The 14,188-nt window shown below is 50.9% G+C and overlaps 3 protein-coding genes across 3 annotated transcripts in view; 2 read left to right on the top strand and 1 right to left on the bottom strand.

The window, feature by feature from the left end:
- LOC309333199 (FERM and PDZ domain-containing protein 3-like) overlaps window positions 1-1,487 on the bottom strand; it is a 69,066-nt gene extending 67,579 nt beyond the window's left edge. The window contains exons 1-2 of the mRNA XM_081846597.1: window positions 1,420-1,487; window positions 538-660 (exon numbers count right to left, since the gene is read on the bottom strand). The gene's annotated coding sequence lies outside the window, so the exon portion shown is untranslated. The remainder of the gene's footprint in view (window positions 1-537; window positions 661-1,419) is intronic.
- LOC309333176 (uncharacterized protein) overlaps window positions 1-14,188 on the top strand; it is a gene marked incomplete at its 3' end in the record, with an annotated part of 262,123 nt that overhangs the window by 227,742 nt on the left and 20,193 nt on the right. Inside the window, exon 2 of the mRNA XM_081846576.1 lies at window positions 13,128-14,127. Coding sequence (XP_081702702.1) covers window positions 13,128-14,127 — 1,000 coding nt within the window. The remainder of the gene's footprint in view (window positions 1-13,127; window positions 14,128-14,188) is intronic.
- Window positions 4,441-10,650, top strand: LOC309333215 (gamma-aminobutyric acid receptor subunit beta-4-like). Its single transcript, XM_081846634.1, has 9 exons — window positions 4,441-4,624; window positions 5,548-5,636; window positions 6,378-6,445; window positions 6,781-7,001; window positions 7,649-7,731; window positions 8,092-8,229; window positions 9,013-9,165; window positions 9,713-9,930; window positions 10,152-10,650. Exons 1-9 carry the CDS (start codon window positions 4,554-4,556, stop codon window positions 10,467-10,469), a joined length of 1,359 nt encoding a protein of 452 aa, XP_081702760.1. The 5' UTR covers window positions 4,441-4,553; the 3' UTR covers window positions 10,470-10,650.

Below are 14,188 nucleotides of genomic sequence, written 5' to 3'. Positions count from 1 at the left end.
GGATTTTTATGATTCCAAAAAAGGAAATCTAACCCCTATCCCCTATCTCTAACCCCTAACCCCCAACCTCATCCCTAACCCCCAACCCCTATTCCTATCCTTAACCCCTATCACTATCCCTATCCTCAGCCCCTAACCCTTTCTCTTCCCTGCTTTTGGCCTTCCTGGCCTACAAAGTTGGCATCAATTTGCACATTCCATTTTCGCCAACCGTTCGCCAGGCCTTTTGCTTCCTTTGCCATTTTGTAATCAACTGCAATTCCATAATTGATTTCATTTTTATTTATTTTTTAAACCAGAACCATTTTTTAAATTTGTCAGGACACAGCTTTTTCACAAAAGGCCCCCCAAATAATGCAAACGTAAATGTCCAGTTAAGGCACCACCTCTTTTAACATTCAAAATAGAGCTCAAAATAGAGCTTTTAAAATTATAATTCATCGTATTTTAGCCAAAGATTGCAGCTTGTCTTTGGATCCAGGAAAATCTGGCAGCAGGGCCCTGATCCTGTCTCAGAGGAGGAGACCCCCTACTCACTCTGGGTGGGATAGATGCCCTCCAGCCATGCCTCCTCCTTTTCTCCTGCCAGAAAGAGAGGGAGGGAAGAATTCCACAGCTGCTGTGATTGGAATATGAAAGGAATTGGCTGCTGCCCTGTTCCTATAGGAAGGGATGAGAAGAGAGAGAAGAGAGGGATAAAGGAAGGGAGATTTGAGAAGAGAGAGGGGGGAAGAGAGAGAGAGAGAGAGAGAGAGGAGTCCAGGGAGGAAGAGGGAGGGAAAGAGAGAAGAGAGGGATAGAGGAAGGGAGATGAAAGAGAGAGAGAGAGAGAGAAGGAGTCCAGAGAGGGAGAGGGAGGGAAAGAGAGAAGAGGAAGGGAGATTTGAGAGAGGAATGGAGAGCCAGAGAAAGAAAATAGAGAGAAAGAGAGGAGAGAGGTGGGGAAGGAGAGAAAGGGGGGGGGGAGAGGGAGGAAGAAGAAAGAGAGGGAGGAAGAAGAAAGAGAGGGGGGAGATGTGACCCCGGAGGGAGAGGAGAAAGAAAGAGAGAGGAGAAGGGAGGGGGGAGAGAGAGATGGGGGAAAGAGATAGAAGAAGGGAGATTAGAGAGAGGAATGGAGAGAGAAAGAGAGAGAGAGAGAGAGAGAGAGAAGAGAGATGGGGAAGGTGAGAAAGAGAGGGAGGCCTGAGATTCATCCTGCATCGGCATGACCTGTTTTTGGCATCGACATCGACATCATCATCATCATCATCATCATCATCATCATGGCGTTCCTTTGACCCACCAAGCTTGTAACTCCATCCAAAGTAGCATCAGCGGTCCCTTCCCGCCCTATTATTATTCTCCCCTTCTCTCCTCCCCCCATCTCTCCTCTCCTCTCCGCTCCTCCTCTCATTTCATCCTTCTCTCCTTCGATACCTTCCTCTCCTTCCTCGGATGTCGGGTGGTCGGTTGGAGATTCCTGGACCATTCACGGCGGCAGGGATCTCAAGAGAGAAGCCTGGAATCCAGTGAGGTGACACTAGTGGTTCCCCTAAACCCCGAGGTCCTTTTCACACGTGCTACGAGCAGCGGGTCAGACTGGATGATCCTCGGGTCCCTTCCCAGCCGACTGTTCCATTCGCCGCGCAATCGCTGGTGCGGGGGAAAGGGTCGAAATGGACTTACCCGATTGGTAGGGGGGGTCCGTTTTAAGGAGATCTTCGGGGGCTATCCTGTCCCCCATCTGCCCCAATGGGGGTCCCCTGCGCCCCACAACCGTCGCCATCCGTGGCCCCCAAAAAGCACGAGGCGAGGTGGGGCGCTGGGGCCGTTGCATCCCCCTTCGGGAAGACTGGGGGGGACCAGAGGGATTTGCCCGCTTGGGGGGGGACACCTGCCCCCCAAACTGCCCCCTTCGTAGCCCCCCAAGCGCATGCTTTGGGCTACGTGACCGCGCATCCTTCGGAAAACGGGGGGCAGGAAGAGGGAGGGAGCCGTTTTGGGGAGCATTAGAAGGAGAACTTGGGGACCCCTCGACCTGCTCCATCGGGAACCCCAAAACCAGAAGGGGGAGGGCGCACCCCTGGGGCGAAAGCAGCCCCCTCCCCAGTTTTTTTTAGAGGGGTCGCGAGCCTTACCGGGACTCTCTGCGGCCCCCCGAAACCGGGGCGGGAAGACGAGGGGGGGGGGGACAGCTACGGCCGCGCCGGCGCACTCGCGGAGCTCGTCGTCACTGCAGCAGACGGGAAGGGAGAGGGGAAGCGAAGAGGGAAGGGGCGCCCTAAAAGTCATCCAGACTGACCCCCCTGCGAGGCGGGAAACGGAGCGCAGGATCCTTGAATGGGGGAGCTAGAAGGGAGCCCGAAATGACATCCAGGCAGACCCCCCTGCAATGCAGGGATCTAGAATGGGGGAGCCAGAAGGGAGCCCCTACAATGCAGAAGAGAGCCCTCTTCCTTCCTTCTTCTTCGGGTACAGGGTGGTTCATCATTATCATTATCATTTATATATCACCCTATACCAGGAATATAATCGTAGAATGGCAGAGGCGGAAGCGGGTCAGAAAAGATTACCCCAGGGACCCTTTATCCTCTCTCTCTCTCTTTCCCCACCCCTCTCTTCTCTCTCTCTTTCTTTTTCTGCTCGCGCTCTCTCTCTTTCTCTCTTTCTTTCTCCTCTCTATTTTCTTTCTCTTCCCCTCCTCTTTCTTTCTCCTTCCCTCTTTCCCCCTTCCCTCTCTTCTCTCTCTTCCCCTCTTTTCTTTCCCCTCTTTTCCTTTCTCCTTCTCTCCCTCTTTTTTCTCTCTTCTCCCTCATCTCCCCCTCTCTTTCTCCTCTCTAGCTCTCTCTCCCCGCCCCCTTCTCTTTGTGTCTCCCCGCCCCCCATTGTTATTCTTTCTGCGCATTAGGGACGATTTCCCTTTATTTTGGAGGGGGGAAATTGCATTTTTTCTTCCGGATTATCATTTCCTTTATTTTTGGGGTTCTCCCTCCCCCCCCCCAACCGCTCTTCCTATCACGTGATTTCTTCTCCCTCCCCTTCTCGGAAAGGCGGAGCGCGGAGCATCCTCTGCAGCGGCCGCCGGGCCAAACAGAGGCGAGGGCCTCCCTGCGCCCCCCCTCCAGGAGCGAATCCCACCCCCTCCCCGGCGCCCCCCGAGCGCGGATTTCGAGGCCTGTGCGCCCTTCCCCCCGAAAACGCGCATTTTTACTCATCCAGACGGATCCGGCTGCGACCCCCGCCCTACGCCACCCTCCGGGAACGCATCGTCCACCTGCGCCCCCCAAGTGCGGGTATCTGCGCCCCCCCCCAAGGCGTCGGGAGGAACCCCCTGAGAATTCGGCCCGAGTGAGGATTTCGCGGCCTGGCTGCGCCCCCCAAGAGCGCATCTCGCGGCCGGAGGTATCCAAGGATCCGGCCTCGTCCTCCTCCTCCTCCTCCACCCCCCCCAACCCAGATTCCACCTTTTTCCGGGGGTGGGCGCATTTCCCGCGCAGCCGCCTTCGGGAGCACAACTTTCACCTTGTCGGATCCGTCCCTGGTCCCGCCAATCTCGCCTGCCTCCCCCACCCCCAGCGCATTTTCCCACGCTGTGCGCAGACTCTCTTCCTGCAAAGGCGCATCTCCTCTCCAAAAGCGGCAGCCTCTCCTCGGCGCATTTCCACGTCGCCGCGCAGCTTCTTCTCCTCGGATCCGGCCCCGGTCCCGCCATCCTCGCCTGCGCCCCCCGAAGGCGCTTTTCCCACGTTGCGCGCAGATTCCATTGGCGGCCTGTCCTCCTTCAAAAGCAGGATCCTCGGGCGGCTTTTCCTGGGCACATTTCCACGTTGGCGCGCAGCTTCTCCTCCTCGGATCCGTCCGTGGTCCCGCCATCCTCGCCTGCGCATTTCCCACCTTTGGGCGCAGTCTCTCCCCCAGCGCATCCTTCCCCTGGGCCGGAGCGTCTCCATTCGCGGCCTGCGCCCCCGACAGCGCATTTCCTGCTTTTGGGCGCGCAGCCTTTCCTCGCATCCCTCCTTCCCGTTGGCCTGCGCGCCCGCCCATCCTCGCCTGCACGCCGGACGGCGCATTTTCCTGCTGACCGTCTCCAAAAAGCGCGTTTTCTGCATTTGGGCGCAGCCTTTCCTCGTCTCCCAAAAGCGCATCTCCTTCGTTGACGCGCAGCCTTTCCCTGTCTCCGCAAACAAGAGCGCATCATTCCTGTTGGCCAGAGACTCTCCGTCGGCGGCCGATCCTCCCTTGCGCCCCCAAAAGCTCATTCCCCACATTGGGGCGCAGCGTCTCCGATTGCGGCTTCCGGACCGCAACTTCCGCGTCCCGCCACCTTCTCCCGAAGCGCCTTTTCCACGTGCGCCCGCTCGCCGGAGACTCCGTTGGCTCCTCTCCTCCGCAACCCTGCGCCCAATCGGAGCGCTTTTCTTCTCCCGTCCGTTTTGCGCCACGGCGAGGCTGCCTTCTGAGCGCCGCTCTTCGATTCGGATTTCCATTCGCTTCAGGTGAACAGGCCGGCCCCACCTCTGCCCCCATTTTGGGGGTGCTGCCCCCCCACCCCGACCTCCCACCTCTCGGAAATGCGGGGACTGCACGGCGGCGCATGGGCGGCGCTGTGTCTCCTCCTCCGCTGCTGCTGCTGGGCGCACAGGTAGGTTTGGAGGGCTCACCTGGGGTTTTTTGGGGGGCGGAAAAGTCGCAAGGGGCTCCCCTGGGGGGGTTGGGGGCGGACACAGAGGGGGGGGCTCACTTGGGGTTTTGTTTAGGGGTGCACAGGTAGTTTAATCTGAGAGGGGGACTCCCCTGGGGGTTTGGGGGGATGGACAGGGAGCAGGGGTTACCTTAGGGGTTTGGGGGGCAGAGAGGTAGTGGGGGCTCACCTTTGGGGGTTTAGGGGGTGCACAGGTAGGCGAACCTGAGAGGGGGGCTCCTCGGGGGTTTTGGGGGATGGAAAAGGTAGCAGGGCTACTTGTGGGGTTTTTAGGAGGCACACAGGTAGGTTAACCTGTAGGGGGCTCCCCTGTGGGGGTTTTTAGGGGTCCCCTAGCTCCCCCCCCCCACAGAATAGGGGAGAGACCCCTTCCAATTGCCATGAAAAGCATGATGTCGCCATATTTCAACCCCCCCAAATTTATATGAAATTTATATAATATATTATATTGGGGTGCCCAGCTGAAATTCAGGGGGGCAAGTTTAAAGGAGGCCATGAGAAGCATGATGCCCCCAATATCTCAAATGTCCCAAATCTATATGAACTCCACAATATTTTATTCCAGCTGGACACCCCAATAGAATATATGAAGGGGCCCCAAGTTTATTGGGGCTCCCAATATCTTCTCCCAGCTGGGACCCCCCAAATTTCTTATCAGCTGGGCGACCCAATATAATAGATTCGGTGGCAGGTTTAAATGATCCCATGTAGGGCCCCCATGTTTTAATCCAGCTGGGCACCCCAATATATGAAGGACCCCCCAAATGTATAGGGTGCCATGTGGGGTGGGGCTCAATGGGGACCCCCCAATATTTTATCTCAGCCGCTTGGAGGACAAACCATGGTCTTCTCCTGTTTTGCAGCCCCTCCACTGGCAACATCTCGGTGGTCAAGGACATTGTGGACAAGCTCCTCAAAGGCTACGATGTCCGCCTGCGGCCCGATTTCGGAGGTAAGGCAGCGCGGTCTAAAGGTTAGAGCATGAATCCAATTGATAATAAAACAGGTAAACAATAATAAGCCAGGTCATAAATTAATAAATGATGATCTATTATCAACTTTTATTATATTCTTATTAATCTATGGTTCAGTTTTATTGCGGAGGTAAGGCAGAGGTGCCTAAAGGTTACAGCATAAATCCGATCGATAATAAATTAGATAATTAATCATAAATAAGAAGTTAGGTCATAAATAAATAAATGATTATTTATTATCCCCTTTTATTATTGCTTTTATTATTTTCTTATAATCTATTGTTCAATTTGCTGTTATTCCTTATTGACTTTTAGCCTTTCCTCATGTTCTAAAGTTATGATTTATTGTTTTTTAATTTTTATTCTTTAATTTTATGGCATTATTATTTATGACTTTATTTTATTATTTCCTTATTGTTTATTATCTCATCTTCCCATTGAGGGTTTGATTTTATGGTTTAATTATGTGATCGTTTCATCACCAGTCAAAAAATTAACCGATTATGAGTTTCATTGGCAATTAGTAATTTTATTACTTTGTTTTAATATAATAATAATCTATTATTGTAATTTGATATAATATAATATAATATAATATAATATAATATAATATAATGTAATGTAATGTAATGTAATGTAATGTAATGTAATGTAATGTAATGTAATGTAATATAAATCTGTTGTTTTGTGTTTTGTTGTTGTTGTTATTACTATTTCAGGGAACCCTGTGGTGGTGGGGATGAGCATCCACATCTCGAGCATCGACCAGATTTCCGAAGTCAACATGGTAAGTTGGACGAACTCCCGTCGGGTCCGGATTCGAATCCTGAGGGAAAAGATGGCTTTCCTTCTATCCTTCTATCCTTTCCTGCTATCCTATCCTCCTTTATTCCTTCTCTCCTATCCTTCTCTCCTTCCATCTTTCAATTTCCCCATCTCTCTCTCTCTCTCTCTCTCTCCCCCCTCCGCCAGCACTATACCATCCCCATGTACTTCCAGCAGAGCTGGCGGGACAAGTGGCTCACCTAGGGCGACCTGCCTCTCCACCTTCTCTCCTCCTATCCTCTCATCCTTCTATCCTTCAATTTTCCCCATCTCTCTCTTTCTTTTCTCCTCCACCAGGACTATACCATCACCATGTACTTCCAGCAGAGCTGGCGGGACAAGCGACTCGCCTATGGCGATCTGCCGTTCAACCTGACACTCGACAACCGAGTCGCCGACCAGCTCTGGCTCCCAGACACCTACTTCCTGAACGACAAAAAGTCCTTCCTGCATGGCGTCACCGTCAAGAACCGCATGATCCGCTTGCACCCGGACGGCACCGTCCTCTACGGCCTGAGGTGGGTGGATATTAACAATATTAATCACCAATAATCAAGAACCGATTCGCTCTGGCCAGTTCGTTATTGCAAATATGGTCAATTAATGGGTGGTTTTGTTCTCGCCTAGTGATCACCGCGAAGTGGGTGATAATCAGTTTTTATAGGGCGTATTGATCAATACGGGCAATTATTAATGGACGAGTCATTATTAATGGACAGATCATGATTAATGATTATTAATGGATGGATCATTATTAATGAGTGGATCATTATTAATGATTGTTAATGGACGGGTCATTATTAATGGATGGATCATGTTTAATGATTATTAATGGACGGATCATGATTATTGGATGGATCATGATTAATGACGGCTTAAAATATTATCAATTTCGAGACATATTGATAGTCCATAAAAATTAGCGATCTGATAAATACATATTCATTTATACTTAGCAATTAATAGTCCATAAAATTAACTGTCCAATTAATACTTATCAATAGGCAAATTTAGAGAAATATTTGCTGGTTCAGACATAGGACCAGGAATATCATCCAAATAGGGGTCGAACCCCCCCCCAATCAGTATATAGCATTCCCCGCGTCCGTCAGTCAGTGATCCCCATAATGGATCCCTGGAATCCACTCACGCTCTCTCTCCGCAGGATCACGACAACCGCTGCCTGCATGATGGATCTCCGGAGATACCCCCTGGATCAGCAGAATTGCACCCTGGAAATTGAGAGCTGTGCGTATCATTCAATGAAATTAAATTATTGCTTGTTAATTGAGGAATAATTAAAAGTATTATCCAGGAATAACTTTAAGGCAGGATTAATTTTAAGGCAGGGTTAATTTTAAACCAGGGTTAATTTTAAACCAGGAGGATTTTAATTGGGGAATAATGTTAATCCGGGAATAATGTTAAAACAGGATTAATTTTCAACCAGGATTAATTTTAAGACGGGAATAATTTTAAGACTGGAATAATTCTAATCTGGGAATTAGAATTAATCCAGGAATACTTTTAAACCAGGATTAATTTTAAGACTGGAATAATTTTCAACCAGGAATCATTCTCATTATTTCTTATTTTCTTTCCTCCCAGACGGCTACACTGTCGATGACATTGTCTTCTTCTGGCAAGGAAACTCTTCGGCCGTGACAGGGATGGAGGTATTGGAGTTGCCCCAGTTCACCATCATTGAGCAGAAGCTGGTCACCCGTGAGGTGGTCTTCACCACAGGTGGGTTCCCCCTGTGGGAATGTTCTGGGGTGCAGGAGAGGATATATTGACTAATTATATCCTTATCCAACTTGTGCTAACAAGTTCCCAAAATATCAGCAGAGTTTATGACATTCCCCTTTAAGTTCGCAACGGTAACGCTTGCACAGGTTCGCTAGAACCTCTATAATAATTACTCTGGTAATTTCCCCTTTTGTTCCCTCTTAAAATACAAGACACGACACAGTCTTTATAAAAGTATAAAAGAGTTTACTCACGTTCTGTTCACAATATGATCCCAGAAGGTAGGCAGGCTTAAAAAGGTTACATACACTTAGAATCTATCTTGTAGCAAGATAGTCCTTATCTCCTCTCTTGGCTGGGAGCCAAGAGAGCATCCTTAGATGTTTCCTCATCGAAGGAAAATGGCAGAGAGAGAGGCAAGAGAGAGTGGCTGCCTGCCCTGTGCTTTTATCATTACCTGCACAGGTGAGGCCACACCCACCTCTGGTCACATGCGGAGGAAGTCCGTCCCCAGGAGGTTTACCTGCTTGCTGGACAGACATCCCTCCCCATGTTCTAACATGTACACTCTAGGAATGTTGTCATTGACTGCTCCTGTGTTTTACATCCCCCACCCCCCGTGGGGCCATCTAGTCTAACCCCCTGGCCGAAATCCCAGGGTTGTTGGACACACCATGATCCTCCAATCCACCCTTCACTGAAGATACCAGAGATGTCCCCACCAATTCACCTGGATCCTGGGCTTCTGTCCAGTTTGACCATCTCCTCTTTCTCCAACAGGGTCCTACCTCCGCCTGTCGCTCAGCTTCCGCATCAAGAGGAACATCGGCTACTTCATCCTGCAGACCTACATGCCCTCCATCCTCATAACCATCCTCTCCTGGGTCTCCTTTTGGATCAACTACGACGCTTCGGCCGCCCGGGTGGCCCTAGGTGAGGAGATCCTGAGATCTTGCTCTGCAGTCCTGCTACCAAGGGTCCAAGTGATCCTCCCTAAATGCAGGACCCTCTTGACATTCATTGGGTTGAATTCAGGTGAAGTTGGAGAACCACCAAGCCCCTGAGAACCTTCTCCCATATCCTGGTGGCAAGCTGGTGGTCCACCAAGACCCTAAAGGTCCACCATCCTTCTATCGGTCCATCTGATTTTCCTTAAAGCCAGGACCTGACCTTGATCCCATTTGGTGAAGTGGTGCCCAGTTCTCCGACCCGTTAAGGTCATATGGAATCCAGATTCAATATGAAATTGTTGGATTTCCATGGATGTTTTTATATATCCGTCTTCAGTCATGACATTGATTGATTTCAGAGTATGAAAACATTTGATTTCAATATATCGGTCCCATCCTTGGATATTACAAAAATATTTTGATCGTTATCGTGACGGAGGTTTGAATTATGGTGCCTTCCCCGTGCTGTAATTCCCAGCCACCCAACTAACCCTGTTTCTTCTCCCACCCCCACCCGCTGCGGCACCCAGGGGTGACGACCGTCCTGACCATGACGACCATCAACACCCACCTCCGGGAGACGCTGCCCAAGATCCCGTACGTCAAGGCAATTGATGTCTACCTGATGGGCTGCTTCGTCTTCGTCTTCCTGGCGCTGCTGGAATATGCCCTGGTGAACTACATTTTCTTTGGGCGAGGGCCCCGCCAGCAGAAAAGACGTGCCCGGCACCTGGAGCCCCGGACTCAGGTGCGAGATTCCTGCCTAAAAACCGAATGGGGATGGGTGACCCTCGGGGGCCGAATTCGAGGCCGAGATCCCTGTGGATAGGGATGGGTGAACCTCAGGGTCCTGGATTTGAGGCCGAGATCCCCGTGGGTCAGGATGGGTGACCCTCAGGGGCCCGAATTCGAGGTTGAGATCCTCGCGGGTTGGGATAGATGACCCTGATCTCCCTTCTCTCCTTTCAGCCCGACCCATATGGCAACCTCCTTCTGGCTGGCGTCTCCGACAGCAACTGCCCGCTCTTCTCCACGTCACCCTCGCCGGACCTGCGCCCCTGCGGCCTGCGCGGGTTCGAATCTTCAGGCACTGCCCTACACTCCCGGAAGACACCTGCCTGCCGCGCCGCCCGGGCCAACTGCCGCCTGCGCCGGAGGTCCTCCAAGCTGAAGCTGAAGATCCCTGACCTGGCCGACGTCAGCACCATCGACAAGTGGTCCCGGGTTCTATTCCCCATCACCTTCGGCTTCTTCAACCTCCTCTACTGGTTGTACTACGTCAACTGACATCCAAGAGGGAGAGCGCTGGGCGCCGGATTCGGGTCCTGCCCCCACCCCAGCCTTTCCTCCTCTCCGCTTCCCATTCGTCCTGTCCCCTCACAGTACCTTCCTCTTCCCTTAAGAGGAACTTCCTGTTCCCTTACGGGCCCTTCCTGTTCTCTCACAGCCCCTTCCTGTTCTCAGCCCCTTCTTGAGCCAGTGTGGTGTAGTGGTTAAGAGCGGTAGTCTCGTAATCTGGGGAACCGGGTTCGCGTCTCTGCTCCTCCACATGCAGCTGCTGGATGACCTTGGGCCAGTCACACTTCTTTGAAGTCTCTCAGCCCCACTCACCTCACAGAGTGTTTGTTGTGGGGGAGGAAGGGAAAGGAGAATGTTAGCCGCTTTGAGACTCCTTAAAGGAAGTGAAAGGCGGGATATCAAATCCAAACTCCTCTTCTTCTTCTTGTTCTCGAACAGCCCCTACCTGTTCCCTCACAGTCCCTTCTGGTTTTACCCCTTCCTGATCCCTTCAATTCACTTCCTCTTTGCTCTCAGGCACTTCCTGTTCCCCCACAGTCCCTGTTCCCCCACAGTCCCCCACACGAGAGCCAGTGTGGTGTAGTGGTTAAGAGCGGTAGTCTCGTAATCTGGGGAACCGGGTTCGCGTCTCCGCTCCTCCACATGCAGCTGCTGGGTGACCTTGGGCCAGTCACACTTCTCTGAAGTCTCTCAGCCTCACTCACCTCACAGAGTGTTTGTTGTGGGGGAGGAAGGGAAAGGAGAATGTTAGCCGCTTTGAGACTCCTTAAAGGGAGTGAAAGGCGGGATATCAAATCCAAACTCTTCTTCTTCTTCTTTCTTCTCCCTCACAGTCCCTTCCTGTTCTCTCCCAGTCCCTTCTTATTCTCTCTCAGTCCCTTTCTGTTCCCTTAAAAGTTCCTTCCTGTCCCCTCACAACACCTTTCTGTCCCTTCCCTGCCCCTTCCCTCCCCACTTCCTGGCCCCTTGCAGCCACTTCCTGTCCCAAATCAGCCATGGAGAACCCACTGTTTCAAGTAACGGGAAACGAGGAACAAGCCACGCCTCCTAACTTCCAGTACTTTCTCTTCCTCCTCCTCCTTGGACCAGCTGGGCTTCCTTCCCACCGGCCACTTCCCTTCCGTTGCTTCTGCCATTACAGGTTCTGGCGGATGGACTTTTCCGGAACTGACTTGAACCGAGTTTACAGTTTTCTACCTACCTAGCGACCGACTGACCAATGGGATCTCTCCATTCTCACGTTTTGGGTTTTTTCCCCTTGTTGTTCTGGGAGGGATTTGGGGAAAGTGCTCCTGAGCGTGTACAGAGTTCCTTTTTTTCTAAGCAATGTACATGAACCTTAAAAAAACACATTTTGAAAACTGTTCGATATCCATCGGTTGGGAATCTTTCTCGTCTCTTCCCCGTCCCCCCTTATGAAATCAGAGAATTTCACTTTAAATATACGGCCTTAGAAGAAAAACAGCAACCGGTGTCCGTTTCTTTTCTTTCAAAAATGGGGCTGAGGGGATATGTTTTATGATAATAAAACATCATATTGTTAGGATATTTCCGTTCCACCTTAAAAGGGAGCAGGCTTTGTGAGTCAGAGTCTGCGTATTTCCTGTTCACAGGATGTTTCTGTTGTGTCTGTGCTTTCGTCTCTCTCTGTGCCTGAACACGCAAGCAGGCGGTCATGTTTTTTTCCTTTGTTCTGACCAACGCTGAATAAACTTCTAAATAATGCTCTCCTGCGTGCATCTTTCGCTGTGCGAATTCTGCGGATAGAGCGTGCATCAGCTCTGGAATGTGGCAAGCTATTTTCTGGAGCTTGTGTCGCTAATTGCTGATACTGTATCTATGGGAGATCGATGGATCGTCCGGAGGCGACGTGGGGGCCATGATGGGCCATATCTCCCTGGCAGTATCCCAACAACAGGTTTTGGGCTTTTCTGTTTGCCGCGGCAAGAGACTCTGATGTCCGGCTGGCCTGGGAGCCGAGCCAAGCAGGCTTCGTGATTAATGGGAGCCAAGATAAGGAGTCTCTGAAGTGAAAAAGACTCACAGCTCAAGTAAAGAGCTGGAATGGAGTTTTTCCAAGCCTCTGAAGCTGCTGAGTGCCCAAAGTTAAATCGGCACAATTATGAGACTTGGGCAAGTTGCTGTGAGAGTCTTCTACGACAGTTTGGAGTGTGGCATACTGTGTGTGAAGCCCCCCCAGTTCCTCTGACAGATAGATGGAAGGCCCAACATTCAAGGGCCATAGACGTAATAGTCTTATCCGTCTCTCTGGAGGATATATCAACACTGCCTGGCAACACGACTGCACGTCAGATGTGGAATGCTTTGAAAGTAGCTCATCTGCCGGTCATCCCAGCCCATAGTTTGACTGCATCAGAGGTCCTGGCTGTTTCCCAGAATGAGAGTGTTTGCAGGGATGCCGAGGGCACCGGTTGCAAGCTGCAGGGGGAGCTGACTGTGATGTCATCCCAGGCAGCATTCCAGCCTCCAGGGGGAGCCAAGGAGTCGGCAGCTGAGAGCTCTGTTTCTCATGGGAGCCAAGGTCATCCTCACAGATACCGGAAGGCCAGAGGTAAACAGAGACAGATGCCTGCAGATGGCCCGAAGCAGAAGGGGGGTGAAAAGCCCACGCCAGTGGAAAACAAGGCTTTGTTTGCTGGCACAGCTTCACCAAAGGCCAAAGGCAAGTTTGATGGCCAGGAGCAGGGGGGCAAGCAGCAAAAGCCCACGCCGGTGGAAAACAAGGTTTTGCTTGCTGGAAAAGCTGCTCCAAAGGCCAAGGCCAGATTTATTGTAGATTCTGGATACACCCGCCATCTGGCAAAAGATAAGCATCTGTTTATCTCTTTCAAACCTCAAGATGGTGAGATCCACCTGGCTGATGGAAAGACGTTGCAAATTGCAGGAGAAGGGACTGTGAAACTAGCAAGTCTGCACACTACCATCAAAGATGTACTTTATGTTCCAGGTGCTGCAGACAATTTGCTCAGTGTCCCACAGCTGACTGGGCGTGGCTTTGAGATTTCCTTCAAGAGGAGCGTCTGTGTCATCAGGAAAGGCAAAGAGGACATTTTGCATGCAAAATTTATGGATGGCTTATTTTGTATAACTTATGATGACAATGGTGCTGTTGTGTCTAATGTTGATTCTTGTTGTGTTGCACATACTAACAAAGTTCTTCATGCAGGATGCATTCACGAGGCACATCGAAGATTTTGTCACATGTCTTGGCAAGCGCTGGCCAAGATGCCTGGATTGGTTCAGGGTTTGCACATCAAACCCTGTAAGTTTCACATGAAATGTGTATCTTGTGCAGAGAACAAGGTGAAGGTTGCTCCAAAAGGCAAGGAGTCTAGCAGGCAGGCTTCCAAACCCTACCAGCTAGTCCACGCAGACCTGGTTGGTCCACTTGCGCCCTCTTTGGGTGGAGCAAGGTACTTCATGGTTCTAATTGATTCTTTTTCCAGGTACATTCATGTGTTTATGCTCGAGCAGAAATTGCAAGCGTTTCCTAGGTTCAAGGCATTCTGTGCTTGGTTGGAGAATGTTCACAGTAAACGTATCGGCTGTCTCTTTACTGATCGGGGCGGGGAATTCACTTCTCAGCAGTTTGAAGCTTTCCTGACTGAGAAGGGAATCCAGCCAGGTGGAAAAATCAAAATTGGAAACAGAATTGTTAGATCCTAAAACTAAGAATTTGTCAAGAA

This window comes from Podarcis erhardii (assembly GCF_964252035.2).
Source record: "Podarcis erhardii genome assembly, chromosome: W".
Taxonomy (NCBI): Eukaryota; Metazoa; Chordata; class Lepidosauria; order Squamata; family Lacertidae; genus Podarcis; species Podarcis erhardii.
The sequence above is the reverse complement of the archived record's forward strand: the minus strand, read 5'-3'. Positions and strand labels throughout refer to the sequence as shown.

Coding starts and splice junctions, on each gene's coding strand:
- LOC309333215 (XM_081846634.1), top strand. CDS start 4,554: ATGCGGGGACTGCACGGCGGCGCATGGGCGGCGCTGTGTCTCCTCCTC. Junction 4,625..5,547: donor TGCTGCTGCTGGGCGCACAG/GTAGGTTTGGAG, acceptor CCTGTTTTGCAG/CCCCTCCACTGGCAACATCT. Junction 6,446..6,780: donor AGATTTCCGAAGTCAACATG/GTAAGTTGGACG, acceptor CTCCTCCACCAG/GACTATACCATCACCATGTA.